The sequence below is a fragment of the Magnusiomyces paraingens genome (assembly GCF_902498895.1).
Source record: "Magnusiomyces paraingens strain CBS 517.90 genome assembly, contig: contig3, whole genome shotgun sequence".
NCBI classification, from domain to species: domain Eukaryota; kingdom Fungi; phylum Ascomycota; class Dipodascomycetes; order Dipodascales; family Dipodascaceae; genus Magnusiomyces; species Magnusiomyces paraingens.
This window is the reverse complement of record NW_022474069.1, coordinates 3,027,501-3,042,500: the sequence shown is the minus strand read 5'-3', so window position 1 is coordinate 3,042,500 and position 15,000 is coordinate 3,027,501. Positions and strand designations below refer to the sequence as shown.

The following is a 15,000-nucleotide window of genomic DNA, read 5'->3' as shown; positions in this document are numbered from 1 at the left end:
TGAAGTAGTTGAAGTTATAGTTGTATCATCGGTGGAAGGGAGGTAGCTGGGGACCGAATTTGAGCGAGAAACGGAGCCGGATTTATTATGGAGATGGTTGTTATTATTATAATTATTATAATTATTGTGATTATTGTTTGATGAAATCACGGAGATGGCGGCTTCATGGATGTTTTTCCGAGTGTTGTTTTGTATGGCGAGTTCGGAACAACTTTGGGTGATTCCGGTGGTGGTTGTTGCTGTTGTTGCTGTTGTTGCTGTTGATGTTGATGTTGATGTTGATGTTGATGTTGAAGTTATTGTGGTAGGTTTGGCCGAGGCATGGAGGGGAAGGTGCGGCGGTAGTGACGGCGGCTGCGGCTGCGGCTGTGGCGGCGGCTGTCGGAGGGATTGTGGAGAGTTAAAATGTTTTAATGAATGGAAATGGATTTGAGGTATTGAAGAAGGGCTTGGACCATGAGGTTTAGGAGAAACTGATGAAGATGAAGAAGAGGTTGATGAAGATGTTGATGAAATTGAAGATGTTGATGTTGAAGATGAAGAATTAGGACTTTTGAGGTTAAAGAAGTTAGTAATTGAAGGTAGTAATAAAGGTGAAGAAGGATGATGATGGATTGATTGTATATGATTGTTATTATTGAGATTATTGAGATTATTGAGATTGTTGATGTTATTATTATTATTATTATTATTATTGATGTTACTATTGATGAGTTGTTGCGGTGGATTGACAAGTGCATGAGAATCTGCTGGCACGTTGTTATGTGCGAGAGCTGCGCAGGTAATTGAAAAGGAGCGCTTACGGAAATTTGCTGGAGGACTCAATCTGGTAGTGTGCGGCTGTTGTTGTTGAGAATTATTATTAGAATGAGGAAGTGGTGGTGGTGGTGGTGAAGACTTTTTGTGTGGGGGAGAAGAAGAAGATGAAGAAGATTGTTGATGTTGTTGTTGTTGTTGTTGTTGTTGTTGTTGTTGTTGTTGTTGTTGTTGATTTAAAAGATCTTTACGTTGACTTTTAAATTTTTTAAAATGTTAGAAATATATAAAATAAAAAATAAAAAATAAAAACTTACCCTTTGGAAGGCCCTCGTTTAAGAGGCACTCGATAGAAACAACATTCAACTGCTGCCTTTTTACATGAAGAACATTGAAGCCGTCCATCATCTGGATTAGCATCACATCGAATCTATTATTTTTAATTAAATTAAATTAAAATTAAATTAAAATTAAAAGTGGGTTAGGAAATTTTTTTATTAAAATAAATGATAAAGTAAGTTAAGGTAAGTTAAAGTAAGTTAAAGTAAGTTAAAGTAAGGTTAAGGGTTTTTCTTTTATTTCCTTTTAATAAAAAAAAAAGTTTTTGGGGGAATTTTTCCTCCCCGCATGTGGAGAAAAAAAAAAAAAAAAAAAAAAAAAAGAGGAGAAAGTTAAACTCCAATTATCCGAGTGCGAGGGGAAAATATAAAAAATATAAAAAATATAAAAAATATAAAAAATATAAAAAATAAAAAAATAAAAAAAACTCACCTTTTTTTTACGACAAGCATCACAAGCTCGAGATACTTTAGAACGTTTTCGAGGAGCAAAAGGTGGAGATTGTTTTGAAGTAGAAGAAGAATCTTTAAAAAAAGATGGAGGTTGATTAATAGAAATAGAAGATGAAGATAAAGATAAAGACGATGATGGTGATGATGATGAAGTTGATGAAGAAGAAGGTGCTGTAGTTGAAGTTGTAGCTGTAGCTGTAGCAGCAACAACAAATCCAGAGGAGGACATTGTTGAAGAGAATAGTATTATTTTTTTTATTTGAGGGAAAAAGAAGAAGAAGAAGAAGATGATGATGATGATGATGATGAAAAAGAATAAAAGAATAAAAAGAGTTGATATAAATATAAATAAATTAAAAATAAATTAAAAATGAAAATAAAAAAAAGTGGAGATTTAAAGGGTTATATATATTTAAATAAATATAAATATAAATATAAAAAAAAATAAAAAGAATTAAAAAGGTCTACAAAATGTGTGGGGGCATTAAATCTTGGAATATTTTCTCCAGGTTTATATAGAAATATATTTATATATATATATTGTATATAAAAAGGTCCTCGGAAAAAAAAAAAAAAAATTCCTTACATAGTACTACCGTTTAAATATTTATATATATATATATATAAAAAAAAAAAAAAAAAAAAAAAAATAAAAAAAAAAAAATTAAAAAAAATAAAAAAAAATTAAAAAATATTGTAATAACCGGACATGACGCAGATTGAACCCGAACTTGAATCACCTTATTTACAATTCCTATTGATAAAAAAAAAAAAAAGGGACTTGTTGATCTTTTACATAAACAAAATTCATATGAATATATATTTACATATATATATATATATATATATTTATATGAATTTGATTAATTTATTTAAAAACTTTTTTTTTTTTTTTATTTTTTTTAAATTAATTTTAAACTGATTATTTTTTTTTTTTTTTTTTTTTTATAACAATTAGGTCCACCACATACCCCGCATTTTGTAATTTTAAGAATACACTGACAAAAAAAAAAAAATGATTTGGGTTAGGGTTTACTTTTATATATATATGCTTAGTAATATTATTATATAAATGTCAAACAAAAAAAATATTATTTCTCTTATTATTATTATTATTATTATTATTATTATTATTATTATTATTATTATTATTATTATTATTATTATTATTATTATTATTATTATTATTATTATTATTATTATTATTATTATTATTATTATTATTATTATTATTATTATTATTATTATTATTATTATTATTATTATTATTATTATTATTATTATTATTATTATTATTATTATTATTATTATTATTATTATTATTATTATTACTATTGATTCTTTTTTTTTTTTTTTTCTCCGGGGTTTTTTTTTTTTTTTTATATATTTATTTATTTATTTTCTTAAAAGACTTTCAAAACACTCATCTTCCACGGACTTTCCGCCCAGTCTCCGGAAGTTTTTTTTTTTTTTTTTTTTTTTTTTTTTTTTTTTTTTTTTACTCTCTCTTTCCTTCTTACTTTCTTTATTATGTGGGGAATATTTATATATATAAATATATATTAAACCGCCACCTCCACTCTCTCCCCTCTCTTTCTCAATATATATTTATTTCAATATTTCAATTCTTTTTTAAATTCTTTTTTTTAATTCTTTTTTTTTAATTCTTTTTTAATAATTAATAATACCATTTTTTTTTCTCCTCTTTTTATTTTTATTAAATTATTATATTATATTGTTGTGTAGTAATAAATATATATAGTTATAATAAAAATTCTATGTGATATGGTGTTTCCACCTCCTCATTAACACATGGATTTATTATTATTATTATTCCAAAGGCCCCGGAAAAACTATAAAAATAAAAAAAAAAATTAAATAAATAAGAGAGAGAGAGAGAGAGAAGACATATATAATATAATATATGTGGGTGTGAGTTGGGTTGGGTTAAAACTTAATACAGGGTAAGGGTTTTTTTTTAACTCTCCTCCTCTTCCTCCTCTTCCTCTTCCTCCCCTTCCTCCCCCTTCCCCCTCCCCACAATTTAATCGGAATCACGGCCCAAGACTATATTTTTTTTTTTATTTTTTATTTTTAAAAAAAAAAAAATTATTAATAATAATAATAATAATAATAATAATAATAAAATGATCACGTGATTATTTGTTACAAAAATTGAAATATATATATATATATATATTTTGTAATTTTATTTTTTTTTTTTTTTTTTTTTTTTAAGACGAGAGGAGAGGGGAGAAAAAAAAAATAAAAAATGAAAAATGAAAAATGAAAAATGAAAGAAAAAAAAAATTAAATAAAGTGTAATGGACATTACCGGAGTTGAACCGGTGACCTTTCCCATGCGAAGGGAACGCGATAGCCACTACGCTAAATGCCCAGTCACGTGAATAGTTTATATTTTATAGTATTGTTTCACTAAATGTACTTTTCACAATATATTAATATTGGGTTAGGGTTATTAAAAAATTATATTAATTTGAAAAAGAATTAAAAAAAAAATTAAATTTAATTTAATTTAAATTTAATTTAAATAAATTGGAAATTTAGAAAAGAAAGAAAAAAAAATTCATTAATTTCTTTTTTCAAATTATTTCAATATATATATATATATTTTTTTTTCAAATTAATATAATCATTTTTTTTATATTATTAATATATATCATTTTATATATAAATCAACAACTCCTTGAAACAAAAAAAAAAAAAAAAATAAAATAAATTGTAAGAAAATCTGCCATGGGTGCTAGACCGAATTTTTTTTTTTTTTTTCTTTTTTATTTACAGTGAAAATATATATATATATATTATAAGAAGTATATCATGATATAATAGCACCCAAAAAAAAAAAATAATAATAATAATAATAATTAATTAATTAATTAATTAATTAATAAAAATATATATAAAACTCGTATTACTCTTTTTCTTTCTTTCTTTTCTATCTGTCACAACAACAAAGTCAATGAAATAAAACAAAAAAAAAAATAATTAAAAAAAGTATTCAGTTTTAATTGGACAATACCGGAATTGAACCGGTGACCTTCTCCATGCAAAGGAGACGTGATAACCACTACACTAAATGCCCATATGTTATGAATACAATAGGTAATTGAATCATCGAGACAGATCTGTGAAGTAATTTTTATTTTTTTCCTCTTTTTTTTTTTTTGTTATTAAATTAGTTGTGATGTGTGAGTTGGAGTAATATTGGTAAGGAGAAAAAAAAAAAAAAAAAAAAAAAAAAGGGTTTAAAATTTATATGTTTAGTGTACCAAAAATAAGCTTATACCCTAAAAAAAAAAAATATTACCCAAACCTTGTTATAATTTGTTTTTTTTTTTTTTTTTCATTTTTTTTTTTATTTTTAATAGACAAATTTCCACTATAAAAAAATTTTATTATCAAAGCTTATATCAGCCATTCATCTATTATATATATATATATATTTAGTTTTTAACATAAACATACATTATAAAAATAGCTTGCATATAATATAAACAAATTAATTCTTTAGATTTTGTTTTTTTTTTTTTTTTTTTATTATCAAAAAAAAAAATCTACATAAAAAAAATTGTCATGACCTTTGATTAATTAATCTAAAGTGTAAAGTTTGATTTAAAAAAAAAAACTTAAATTTATAAATAATCCAAAAAAACAAAATAGAAAAATAACATATAAACCAATTATTATTATTAATTATTTTAAAAAATACTAACAAAAAAAATATATATATATATTTATATAAATATATATGAAAAAAAAGAAATGTTGACGGGTGCGAGGTTCGAACTCGCGCACTCTCTCGAGTAGCAGATCTTAAGTCTGCCGCCTTAAACCACTCGGCCAACCCGCCTTTAATTGTAACTTGTTAAAGAAAATTCAAAGGATGAGTATATATAACAGGTGATATAAAATTTTAAAAAAATTTTTTATTTTTTTTTTGTTTTTTTTTGAGCTTAAAACCATGTCAGACCCCCCCAACAACACCCAAACCACGTTTAGTGGCGGCGACCCTCCTGCCGACAATAATTATACCGACAATAATAATGAACAGACTAATATTAATGATATGCAAAAAATTATTGCTGTTGAACTGAAGGAGAAAGAAAGTTCTCATTCCAGAGGACCTCATTCTCATGAAGCTCATCACATCAAACCCTCGACAAAAATCCAAAAAAATAATGAAAAACCAGACTCCCATAAAAAAATTGAAACTATCCACAAAAAGCTTGAATCGAATGATAAGCATAATGCTTCTTCAAACCACGAAACCCCCGTTGAAACCCCTATTGTGAATGTTGGTCCAACCTTGAACCCTACCTTTGACTCTTCACCAGATGGTGGTGATGTGGAAATTGACGCAACACCATCACGTGACATGGATGTTCTCATGCCGGATGCAAATCCATTTGGTGATAATTCTGAAGCCTGGGAATACATCTTAAAACTTAAGGATGTATTTCTGGTTGAATTGTCTATTGTTAAAGAAGACTTGAGTATTACAATTGAAGATTGGGAAATAAAATTTCAAAATCTTGAACTTAAAAACAATGAGTTAGCTAAACAACTCATTGCTTTGACCGAAAAGCTTAAAGCTTCAGAAGGACAAGTGAATTCTCTTCGCTCAGAACTTGATGTTTTGAGAAACAATCAGGTTCACACAGAAGTTAAACATGTAATGTTTGAAAAACTTAAAAAGGAAGTTAAGGATAATAAGGATCATTGCGATAAAGTGAAACATAAAGCTGATGAAATAGCTAAGATGACTCTTCAAGATTTGTCTCAAGAAAAAGCAAGAAACAAAAGAATTATCGACACTGAAATCAAGGAATTCAAAGAAATGACCAACAATCTTGAGAAAAGAGTTGATAATATGGAATACAAAGTTGGAACTATTTCAACTAAGGCTGATTTAACTACCAAAGAACTTAGCTACGCAAAAAGGAAATCAAGAGTGCGGTAAGAAAAGTCGACACTTTGCCTTTTGCTTTGACCCCTAAAACTCCAAATGGAGCAACTCCAAAGTTGAAAGACATTATGAAGGCTCAAAAACAACACCGTGAAACTAAAGTTGATGAAGACAAACCCACTTTTAGAGTGTGCATAAGAATTCCAGATACCATGAAAAGAGTTAATATCCCTGCGATTGGAAAGAAAATTGATGCGGTTGCACAAATGCCGGTGGCTCAGGAAATAGGCTATACTGTCAAAGGGCATTTATATGTTCAACTTAATGACAAAGATTTTGCTGATAAAGCTGCAGAATGGATCCCCAAAGTTGACCCTACTTATTCAGTGCTTGACACAGATTCTTGGTACAAGGCTGTACTTCAGGAAATACCTAATACGGCATCGATTGAAGACTTGAAAGAAACTCTCTACAATTTTAATGATTACCATATTGTTTTGAATACCGAACCCAAAATCATTAGCAGAAACCAATTTACCCAAACAGCATTGGTTTCATTCAGAAATGCCCAAGACTATGCAAAGTGTGCTGATAATCTTATTATCCAGTACACAAAAGTTAAAGTTAGACCTTTTATTAGCAGAAAAAAAACTCCTGAAGAACTCCAAGCTATGCGTAATAAGATACGATTATTGAAAAATGAATCAGACAAAAAGGATAATGAGGCCCATCCTGTTTCCACTGACGACTCACAAGATGAACCGATGAAAGAAACAAATATTGAAGAACTAGATGAATCCAATGAGGAAGAAAACGAAAACAATTCTATTACATCCAATGAATTATAAAGTATTCCAACTCAATTGTCATAAATCGAAATCTATTACTGAAACTATCTTAGATAAAAAAGAACCTGATATCTTGTTATTACAAGAACCTTACTTTAACAACTATGGGCCCATTAAACATAAAGATTGGATCCCAATCTTTACAGAAACTGGAAAAGAAAAAAATAAATGCAGAGCAATTACTTACATTAGGTCTAACTCTGACTTACGAGCATTAACTACTAAAATTGAAAAGTTTACAAATCGAGATATGGTTACCATTTTGGTTAAAGACATTACAATTGTCAATGTCTATAATCAACCGAAACCATCCAAGAAATACCCTGAGCCACCGGTTTTTGAGTTTCTCAAACGGGAGATCAAGGAACAATACTCAAAGATTGTCATTGCAGGTGATTATAACTTACATCACAAGGAATGGGAGTCAAGGGCAGGTCCGAATACGGAAGCAGATGAAGTTGTTGAGTGGCTACATGAAAATGATATGATGTTAATTACTCCAAGAAATCAAAAAACATACAACAATAGAACCAATATTGATTTGGTTTATGGCTCAGTGGACTTACTTCATAGAATTTCATTTAGTGGAGTGGATGAAAATACACTAAGTGATCACTCAATTGTGGAGGGGACATTTATATGTCTCAGAGTAAAAACGGGGATGAAGTTTTTACTTCGGTGAAGAGATTGAATATTAAGAATGCAGATTGGGAAAAGTTTGACAAGGAGCTTTCTTCTGCCATTAAAGATTTTAATGTGCATAACAAAACTCTAAAATCAACTGACCAAATTGATGACCAAGCTAAAGTTCTTGAGGAGGTTGTAAAAAGAGCAATGGCAAAGTCGATGAAGGAAGTTAAGGTGATGAAAAAGTCCAAACGCTATTGGAATCAAGAATTAAGGGAGAAGTTAGAAAAAGCGCTAGAAGCTAAAAGGGAAGCCCGTCAAAGACAACCTTCTTTGGCTTTGAAACGACAAAAAATTGAAGAGGCGAAAAAAGCTAGAAAAATTTTTGACCACAGTTTGCGTGAGGCAAGTACTGAGCAATGGAATAAATATTTGTCTAGTTTAGAAGGAAATGACATTTGGAAGATTTTGAAGTATATTAATCCAAAAAGCAATGATACCATTATACCACAAATTAGAAAAGAAGATGGAACTCTCACTACTACTGTTGACGAAAAAAGACATGAAATATGGAAGGCACTTCTACCTGAAATTGATCATGGTCTTGATAGAGAGTTTGAAATTGATGACGATTCTCGATGGCCAAAATTAGAGCTTGATGAAGTTGACTCTGCATTGACTGATACCCCAAATGATAAAGCTCCAGTAGATGATGGAATTACGGGCAAAGTTTTAAAGATGGCATGGCTGAATAAAGACTTTAAGGAAAGGTTTTTCAAGCTTCTCCAAGCTTGTGTGAAGTTTGGATACCACCCAAAAGCCTGGAGACATGGCATTATTGTTGTTATACCTAAACCTAAGAAATCTGATTATTCAAAGCCAAGAGCATACCGACCAATTTCCTTACTTAAGATTCCATCTAAAGTACTGGAAAAAATTATACAAAAAAGAATGACCAAGCTTACAACACACTTACTTCCACCAGAGCAATATGGGGGAAGACAAGGTTATTGTGCTACTGATGCTGTTTTGGAACTTGTCCAAAGAATTGAAACTAGTAAAGAAAAAATTTCAGCTATGCTCATTGATATTCAAGGAGCCTTTGATAATGTTAACAGAAATATATTGGCAGACACAATGGAGGATATGAAACTACCCAAAGCACTTATAAACTGGACGTACCAATTTGTAAGTGAAAGAGAAGCTAGCATGCTCATGGACCGAAGAAAAGGATCAGTGCAAAAAATTAGTACTGGAATTCCACAAGGCTCACCTATTTCACCACTACTTTTTTGATATATTCCACACCAATGTATCATGCCATTAAAGAATGGGGTGGAACTCCTTTTGGCTTTATTGATGATGTGACTATTACCGTTGAAGGTAAAATTGAAGAAAATACCAAAAGCTTAAGCAACATATTAGAAAAATGTTGTAATTGGGCTAAATCAAGAATGACCAAAATTGATTTGGGTGATAAATTGGGTTTTATTCATTTTACAAAAAATGTGAAACCTAAAGATGAGAAAGTGCAACTTATTTTACCTAATGGAGAACTTCGTGAACCCCAGAAGGAAGTTAAATTGCTTGGAATTATTTTGAACAATCTGCTTGATTTTACATCTCATATATTGAATAAAATCAATAAAGCAAGAAAAGCTGTTGGTGCTATTTGGCATCTTGGTGGCGTGCAAAAAGGTATGCGAGGGTCTGCAGTCAGATCACTGTATATTGCTTGCGTGAGACCAATTGTCGAATATGGCTTAGAAATTTGGCATCACAAAATTTTGAAAGGAGAAATCCACAAGTTGGAAGTAATGCAGAATATGGCTTTAAGAAGAATTGTTGGTGCTTATCGCACAACTCCTATTGCGGTACTACAAAAGGAAGCTGGTATTATGCCATATAGTATTAGGCTAAAATTTATGGTGGCACGAAAAGCTATTCGTTTACACCTAAATATTAGCAAAACTAATCCTATTAATGGTCATTTGTTAACATTGATTGAGAAATCTCCAATTGCAAAGCTAACCACGCTTTACATGTTGGCGAAAGATGATAGAGACTATATGATTAAAAAGGATGAAAAACGAAAATGCAAGAGGGTTGAACCTCTTACACTGAAACAACAACAAAATCAGACGATTGGAATTTTGAAGAAACAAGCAATGGAAGAATGGCAAGAAATGTATTGGAACAGCAGTAAGGATCTGTGGTATCATAATATCACAGTGGAGTAGAAATGTACTGATAATCTTTCCAAAATGGTTACGGGAGTGATCATGAAGAAAGATAGTCGAAGGATCTTGAGTAATATTACTCAGTTTCGCACAGGCCATGGCAACTTTGGCGCATGGTTTAAAAAGTTTGGAATTGAAAAGGATAGTTACAACTGCAAATGTGGAGAGCTGGAAACAGTTCATCACATTTTAGTTGAGTGTCCTTTGCTTGAAGAGGAAAGAAAAGGACTGAAACGGATATCTCCAGAGATGGACATGTCGACTCTCTTAAACAGTTTAACTGGCTTACAAGAGATTGTAAGCTTTATCTCTGCTTGGAGGGATTAAGAAATACAATTACAGCGTTGATGAAGACAAGTGGAGATAGGTTGGGAAGGTTTGGTTATTTTAACCCCCTGTTCCTCGTAAGCTGGCATCAGGACTTATTTTCGGGCTGTTGGAGATGCAATGTTGAAGCCAAAATTAAAAGTTTATTATCAAAATGAAAAAATATATAGTATGGACAAGAAGGATAGCGCAGATGCTGATGTTATATAATTCTATAACCCTTGAATAAAAACAAACAAACAAACAATTTTGTTTTTTTTTGTTTTTATTTTATTTTATTTAAATATAAATGGTAATTGTATTTAAATTTTAAAACAATAAATAATATTTTTTAAGTTAGTATAGTTGAAGAAAAAAAAAAGAAAAAAAAAAAAGAAATATCTAAAAACTTTAGATAAAATATATAAAATATATAAAATATGTATAAAGTAAATAATATAAATTATTATTATTAAAAAGAAAAAAAAAAAAAATCCAATATAAACTAAATGCTTTTAGTCATTTTAAGCTTATCATGGTAAGGCTTTTCTTCACTTTCATGAAAAAAAGAAAAGAAAAAAAAAAAAGAAAAAGAAAATAAATAAACAATAATTTTTTTTTTTTCTGTTTTTCTGTTTTTTTGGTACCTTAGTTTCTCATACTTTTGTTCTCCATTCTTAATCCTTTTATTTTATTTTATTTTATTTTTTTTTTTCATCATTCCAGTATTTAAAAAAAAAAAAAAAAAAAATAAAGACTGCTGGTGGATTACAATCATACATTAAAAATTTTTCAATTTATTTTTTTTATTTTTTTTGTTTGTTTGTTTGTATCCCTTGATATATATAAAAAAAAAAAAAACAAAAAAAAAAAAAAACGTTGGTTGTCTATATAATTTGATTTTATTTTTATTTTTATATTTTCATTACTTTCATCTCTCCTACACACACTCACAAACCCCCCTCGTTGAAAAAAAAAAAAAAAAAAAAAAAACCACGCATGTACCCATTCTCCTAGTTTAATTTAATATCATCAAAAAAAAAAATAAAATAAAATAAAAAAAAAGGAATGTTGAATTTTATTAATTTTTTTTTTGTTTTTCTCCTTATCGTCTTTTTTTTTTTTTTTTTTTTTTTTTTTTCTCTTTTAAAAAGATGATTATTTTATAAGAAATCCTTTAACTCTTTGTAATTCTTTTACTGATAATGTACTAGATAGATTTAACTGACTTGATGGAGGTTGTAACTTTACTTTATAGTTATACCTATATATATACCTATATATACATATAATATGCACGTTTTTTTATTTTATTTTTTAAAGCTTATCATTGTCGCCAACTAAAATTAGGGTCTTCCATTTCCGCTAGTCAATAATAAGGATAGAATGGGAGGAGGAGAGGTGGTTGTTTTAATAGGAATGTAGAGTTATAAAAGTCTTGAATCTTTGTTTTTATTTTATTTTATTTTTATTTTATTTTTATTTTATTTAAAAGGAGCTTAAATAATTAAGTTGATATTGATACTGATGGTGTGCTTGATTTAAATAATGGTGATATTAGGGGAGAAAAAAAAAAAAAAAAAAGTGGTGATATTTATTTAAATTTGTTACCTTTTTTTATTTATTTTTTTATATATTTTTTTAAGGAGTAATATACAAAATTTGACTTCTCCTTATAAGGAGAAATCATATATATATATATATATATATAAATTAATGAAATAAAAAATAAAAATTGACAAAAAAAAAATCAAAGGGGTGGTAGTTTTTGTTTTTATTTCTTTAAATTACTACTTTTGTAATCATCATCATCAATTAATAAGGGAAATTAGAGAAAAAAAAAGATTTGAGGGTTCTTGTTAAGTTTCTTGTTAAAAAAAAAAAAAAAAAAAAAATATATTCAAATTCTTGAATTTTTTCATACAACACCCTCATTATTGACAATTTTTTTTTTTTTTTTTTTTTTTTTTAATTTTGAAAGGTTTAATTGTAATTGACTTTTTATATATATATATATATATATATATATATATAATACTAGTAAAAAAAAAAAAAAAAGGTGGAACCTCCATCTAAAATTTCATCTTGTCAACTTTAATCTCTGGGCTTGCTTCTAATTGTTATTATTATTAATTATATAAAGAATACTATTACTATCCGTTGTTGTTGTAGATAACTCTAATGGTTCTTTTTTTTTGTTTTTCTTCACATGAGATAAGACAAACAAATTTTTTATTTTTTATTTTTTATTTTTTATTTTTTATTTTAATTTCATATTTCACATTCCTCAGTCAATCACTCAATTCCAGATTTATTTAACAAAAAAAAAAAAAAAAAAAACCACTCCACATTCGTATAAGGGAAATAAATAGTGATGGTGTATAAACATACATACATACATACATACATATATAAATATATAAATATATAAATATATAAATATATAAAATATAAAATATTTAAAGTAAAGTGGATGTTATTGTGCCCATTAGAAAAAAGGGCCTTTTTATTTTTATTTTTTATTTTTATTTTTATTTTTTCATGATGGATTGTATATATATATATACATCACTAATTTTTTTTTAGTGCTATAAATTAGTGAATTTAAAAAATATTTAAAAAAAATTTAAAAAAAAAATGTCAATTAGAATGTTTGTTGTTGTTGTTGTTGTTGTTGTTATTATTTCACCACTATATAAAAAAAATGAAAAGAAATTAGTTTAAACCCTCCTTCTTCTTCTTCTTCTTCTTCTTCATCTTCTTCTTCTTCTCACGCCCCCTCGTCCTCCTCCTTTCCCATCCCAAACGGCTGATGTTTGTTTTGAATTTTTTTTTTTTTTTTTTTTTGAAATTGTCATGACTACCGAGGCTATCTAATTCTCTAAAAACAGTAGTTTGTTTACTTTTACATGGGGGGTTATTTATTTATTTATTTAATATTATTTTAGCGCCATTTAGTTGTTATTATTATTATTATTATTATTATTATTATTATTATTATTAAAAATTATTTTATTTTAATTTTTTTTTTTTTTTTTTTTCCTCAAATCATTTTCATCATCCCCTTAAAGATCTTTGCATATTATTTTATATATAATTATATTAAAAGGAATGTACCGTTTTAGGATAACAGGGTAAGGGTTTAGTTACTTATTTAGGTGATTGCTGTTTCCCTTTTCTCTCTCTTTTGATTATATAATTACTGTTATCTGTACTCTTTTGCTTTTTTTAACCAGCCATTCCGAAAAAAAAAAAAAAAATAAATAAATACAAATTAAAAAAATTATTAAGAAAAAGATTATTAAGAAAAAGATTATTATTATTATTCTTTAAAAAAAATACTTTTATTTACTACTAACAACTACTAACAACTACTAACTATTACTGCTGTTGCTGCTTAATTCCTACTATTCCAGATTAGGCTTAGTGTAGCCAAGATTTTTTGTTTATTTATTTATTTTATTTTATTTTTTTGCATGGCTGGCTTCTTCTTATCTGTTATTATTATTATTATTATTATTATTATTATTATTATTATTATTAATTAAAATATTTTCAATTGGTAGTGTAGCTGCTGCTACCTTTTTGATGCTACTGTTGCCTTTTACTGCTGTTGCCTTTTACTACTACTACAACTACTACTACTACTACTACTACTACTACTACTACTGCTGCTGCTGCTGCTTTTTCTCTACATTTTTTTTGATCCTTCATCCCTCCCTCTCCCCCCCCCAAAAAAAAAAAAAAAAAAAATCATGCAGATTTATTTATTTATTTTTTTTATTTTTTTTTTTTTCTGGTAATAAAATAATAATCTGTTAAAGAAAATTTCATACGCAACCCTCAAAAAAAAAAAAAAAAAAAAAAATTCCCGCCCCAATTGCCATTTTATTAAACTAAAAAAATTTTCAGTATCCGTAATACAAATCATGAAAATATTTATACGTGTATATAAAAAAAATAAAAAAATAAAAAAAAAAAAAATAAAAAAGTATATAAACACTCGATATTCCCTCATTTCATATCTTTTTTTTTTTTTTTTTTTTTTTTTTATTCCCTCACTACACTCAGTCAATCAGTCACTCGTTTAATAAATACTCGCAGTTTTCCAACTACTTACACTCTTTTTTTAACTTAAACTTTTTCTTACACCTATCCCAAATTTTTTTTTAATTAATTAATTAAATTTATCAATTTATTTAAATCTCCAAATTTATCAAAAATGAAGTTCTCCGCTGTTTCTATCGCTGCTCTCGCTGGCTTCGCTGCCGCCGAAGTCACTGTCTTCTCTACCCAGGAAGTTACCATCACCTCTTGCGAAGACCACAAGTGCACCAAGACTACCTCTGCTCCCGTCTACCTTAACAGCACTGTCCCTACCACCATTGCCACCAAGAACTCTACCGTCTCTCCTTCCACTAACGTCACCGTCCCCACCCAGTCTGCTCCTGCTACTGGCGCTGCCAACATCCTTGCGGGCTCCATTGCCGGTGCTGCCGTTA

At 28.0% G+C, this 15,000-nt stretch overlaps 4 protein-coding genes across 4 annotated transcripts in view; 3 read left to right on the top strand and 1 right to left on the bottom strand.

The window, feature by feature from the left end:
- SAPINGB_P004248 (uncharacterized protein) overlaps nt 1-1,776 on the bottom strand; it is a gene marked incomplete at both ends in the record, with an annotated part of 3,117 nt that extends 1,341 nt beyond the window's left edge. Inside the window, 3 exons of the mRNA XM_031998963.1 lie at nt 1-1,012; nt 1,074-1,186; nt 1,528-1,776. The exon at nt 1-1,012 is cut by the window's left edge and continues 1,341 nt beyond it. Of these exons, the coding sequence (XP_031854854.1) occupies nt 1-1,012; nt 1,074-1,186; nt 1,528-1,776 (1,374 nt within the window). The remainder of the gene's footprint in view (nt 1,013-1,073; nt 1,187-1,527) is intronic.
- A 3,756-nt stretch (nt 1,777-5,532) lies between these two features.
- SAPINGB_P004247 (uncharacterized protein) lies at nt 5,533-7,325 on the top strand (the record flags this gene model as incomplete). The annotated part of the gene is made up of 2 exons (XM_031998962.1): nt 5,533-6,453; nt 6,501-7,325. 2 exons carry the CDS (start codon nt 5,533-5,535, stop codon nt 7,323-7,325), a joined length of 1,746 nt encoding a protein of 581 aa, XP_031854853.1.
- A 250-nt stretch (nt 7,326-7,575) lies between these two features.
- Nucleotides 7,576-10,192, top strand: SAPINGB_P004246 (uncharacterized protein; the record flags this gene model as incomplete). Its single annotated transcript, XM_031998961.1, has 3 exons — nt 7,576-7,947; nt 8,025-9,201; nt 9,282-10,192. The coding sequence occupies 3 exons, from the start codon at nt 7,576-7,578 to the stop codon at nt 10,190-10,192; spliced, it is 2,460 nt and encodes an 819-aa protein (XP_031854852.1).
- Nucleotides 10,193-14,720: 4,528 nt separating this feature from the next.
- SAPINGB_P004245 (uncharacterized protein) overlaps nt 14,721-15,000 on the top strand; it is a gene marked incomplete at both ends in the record, with an annotated part of 306 nt that continues 26 nt past the window's right edge. Inside the window, one exon of the mRNA XM_031998960.1 lies at nt 14,721-15,000. This exon is cut by the window's right edge and continues 26 nt beyond it. Coding sequence (XP_031854851.1) covers nt 14,721-15,000 — 280 coding nt within the window.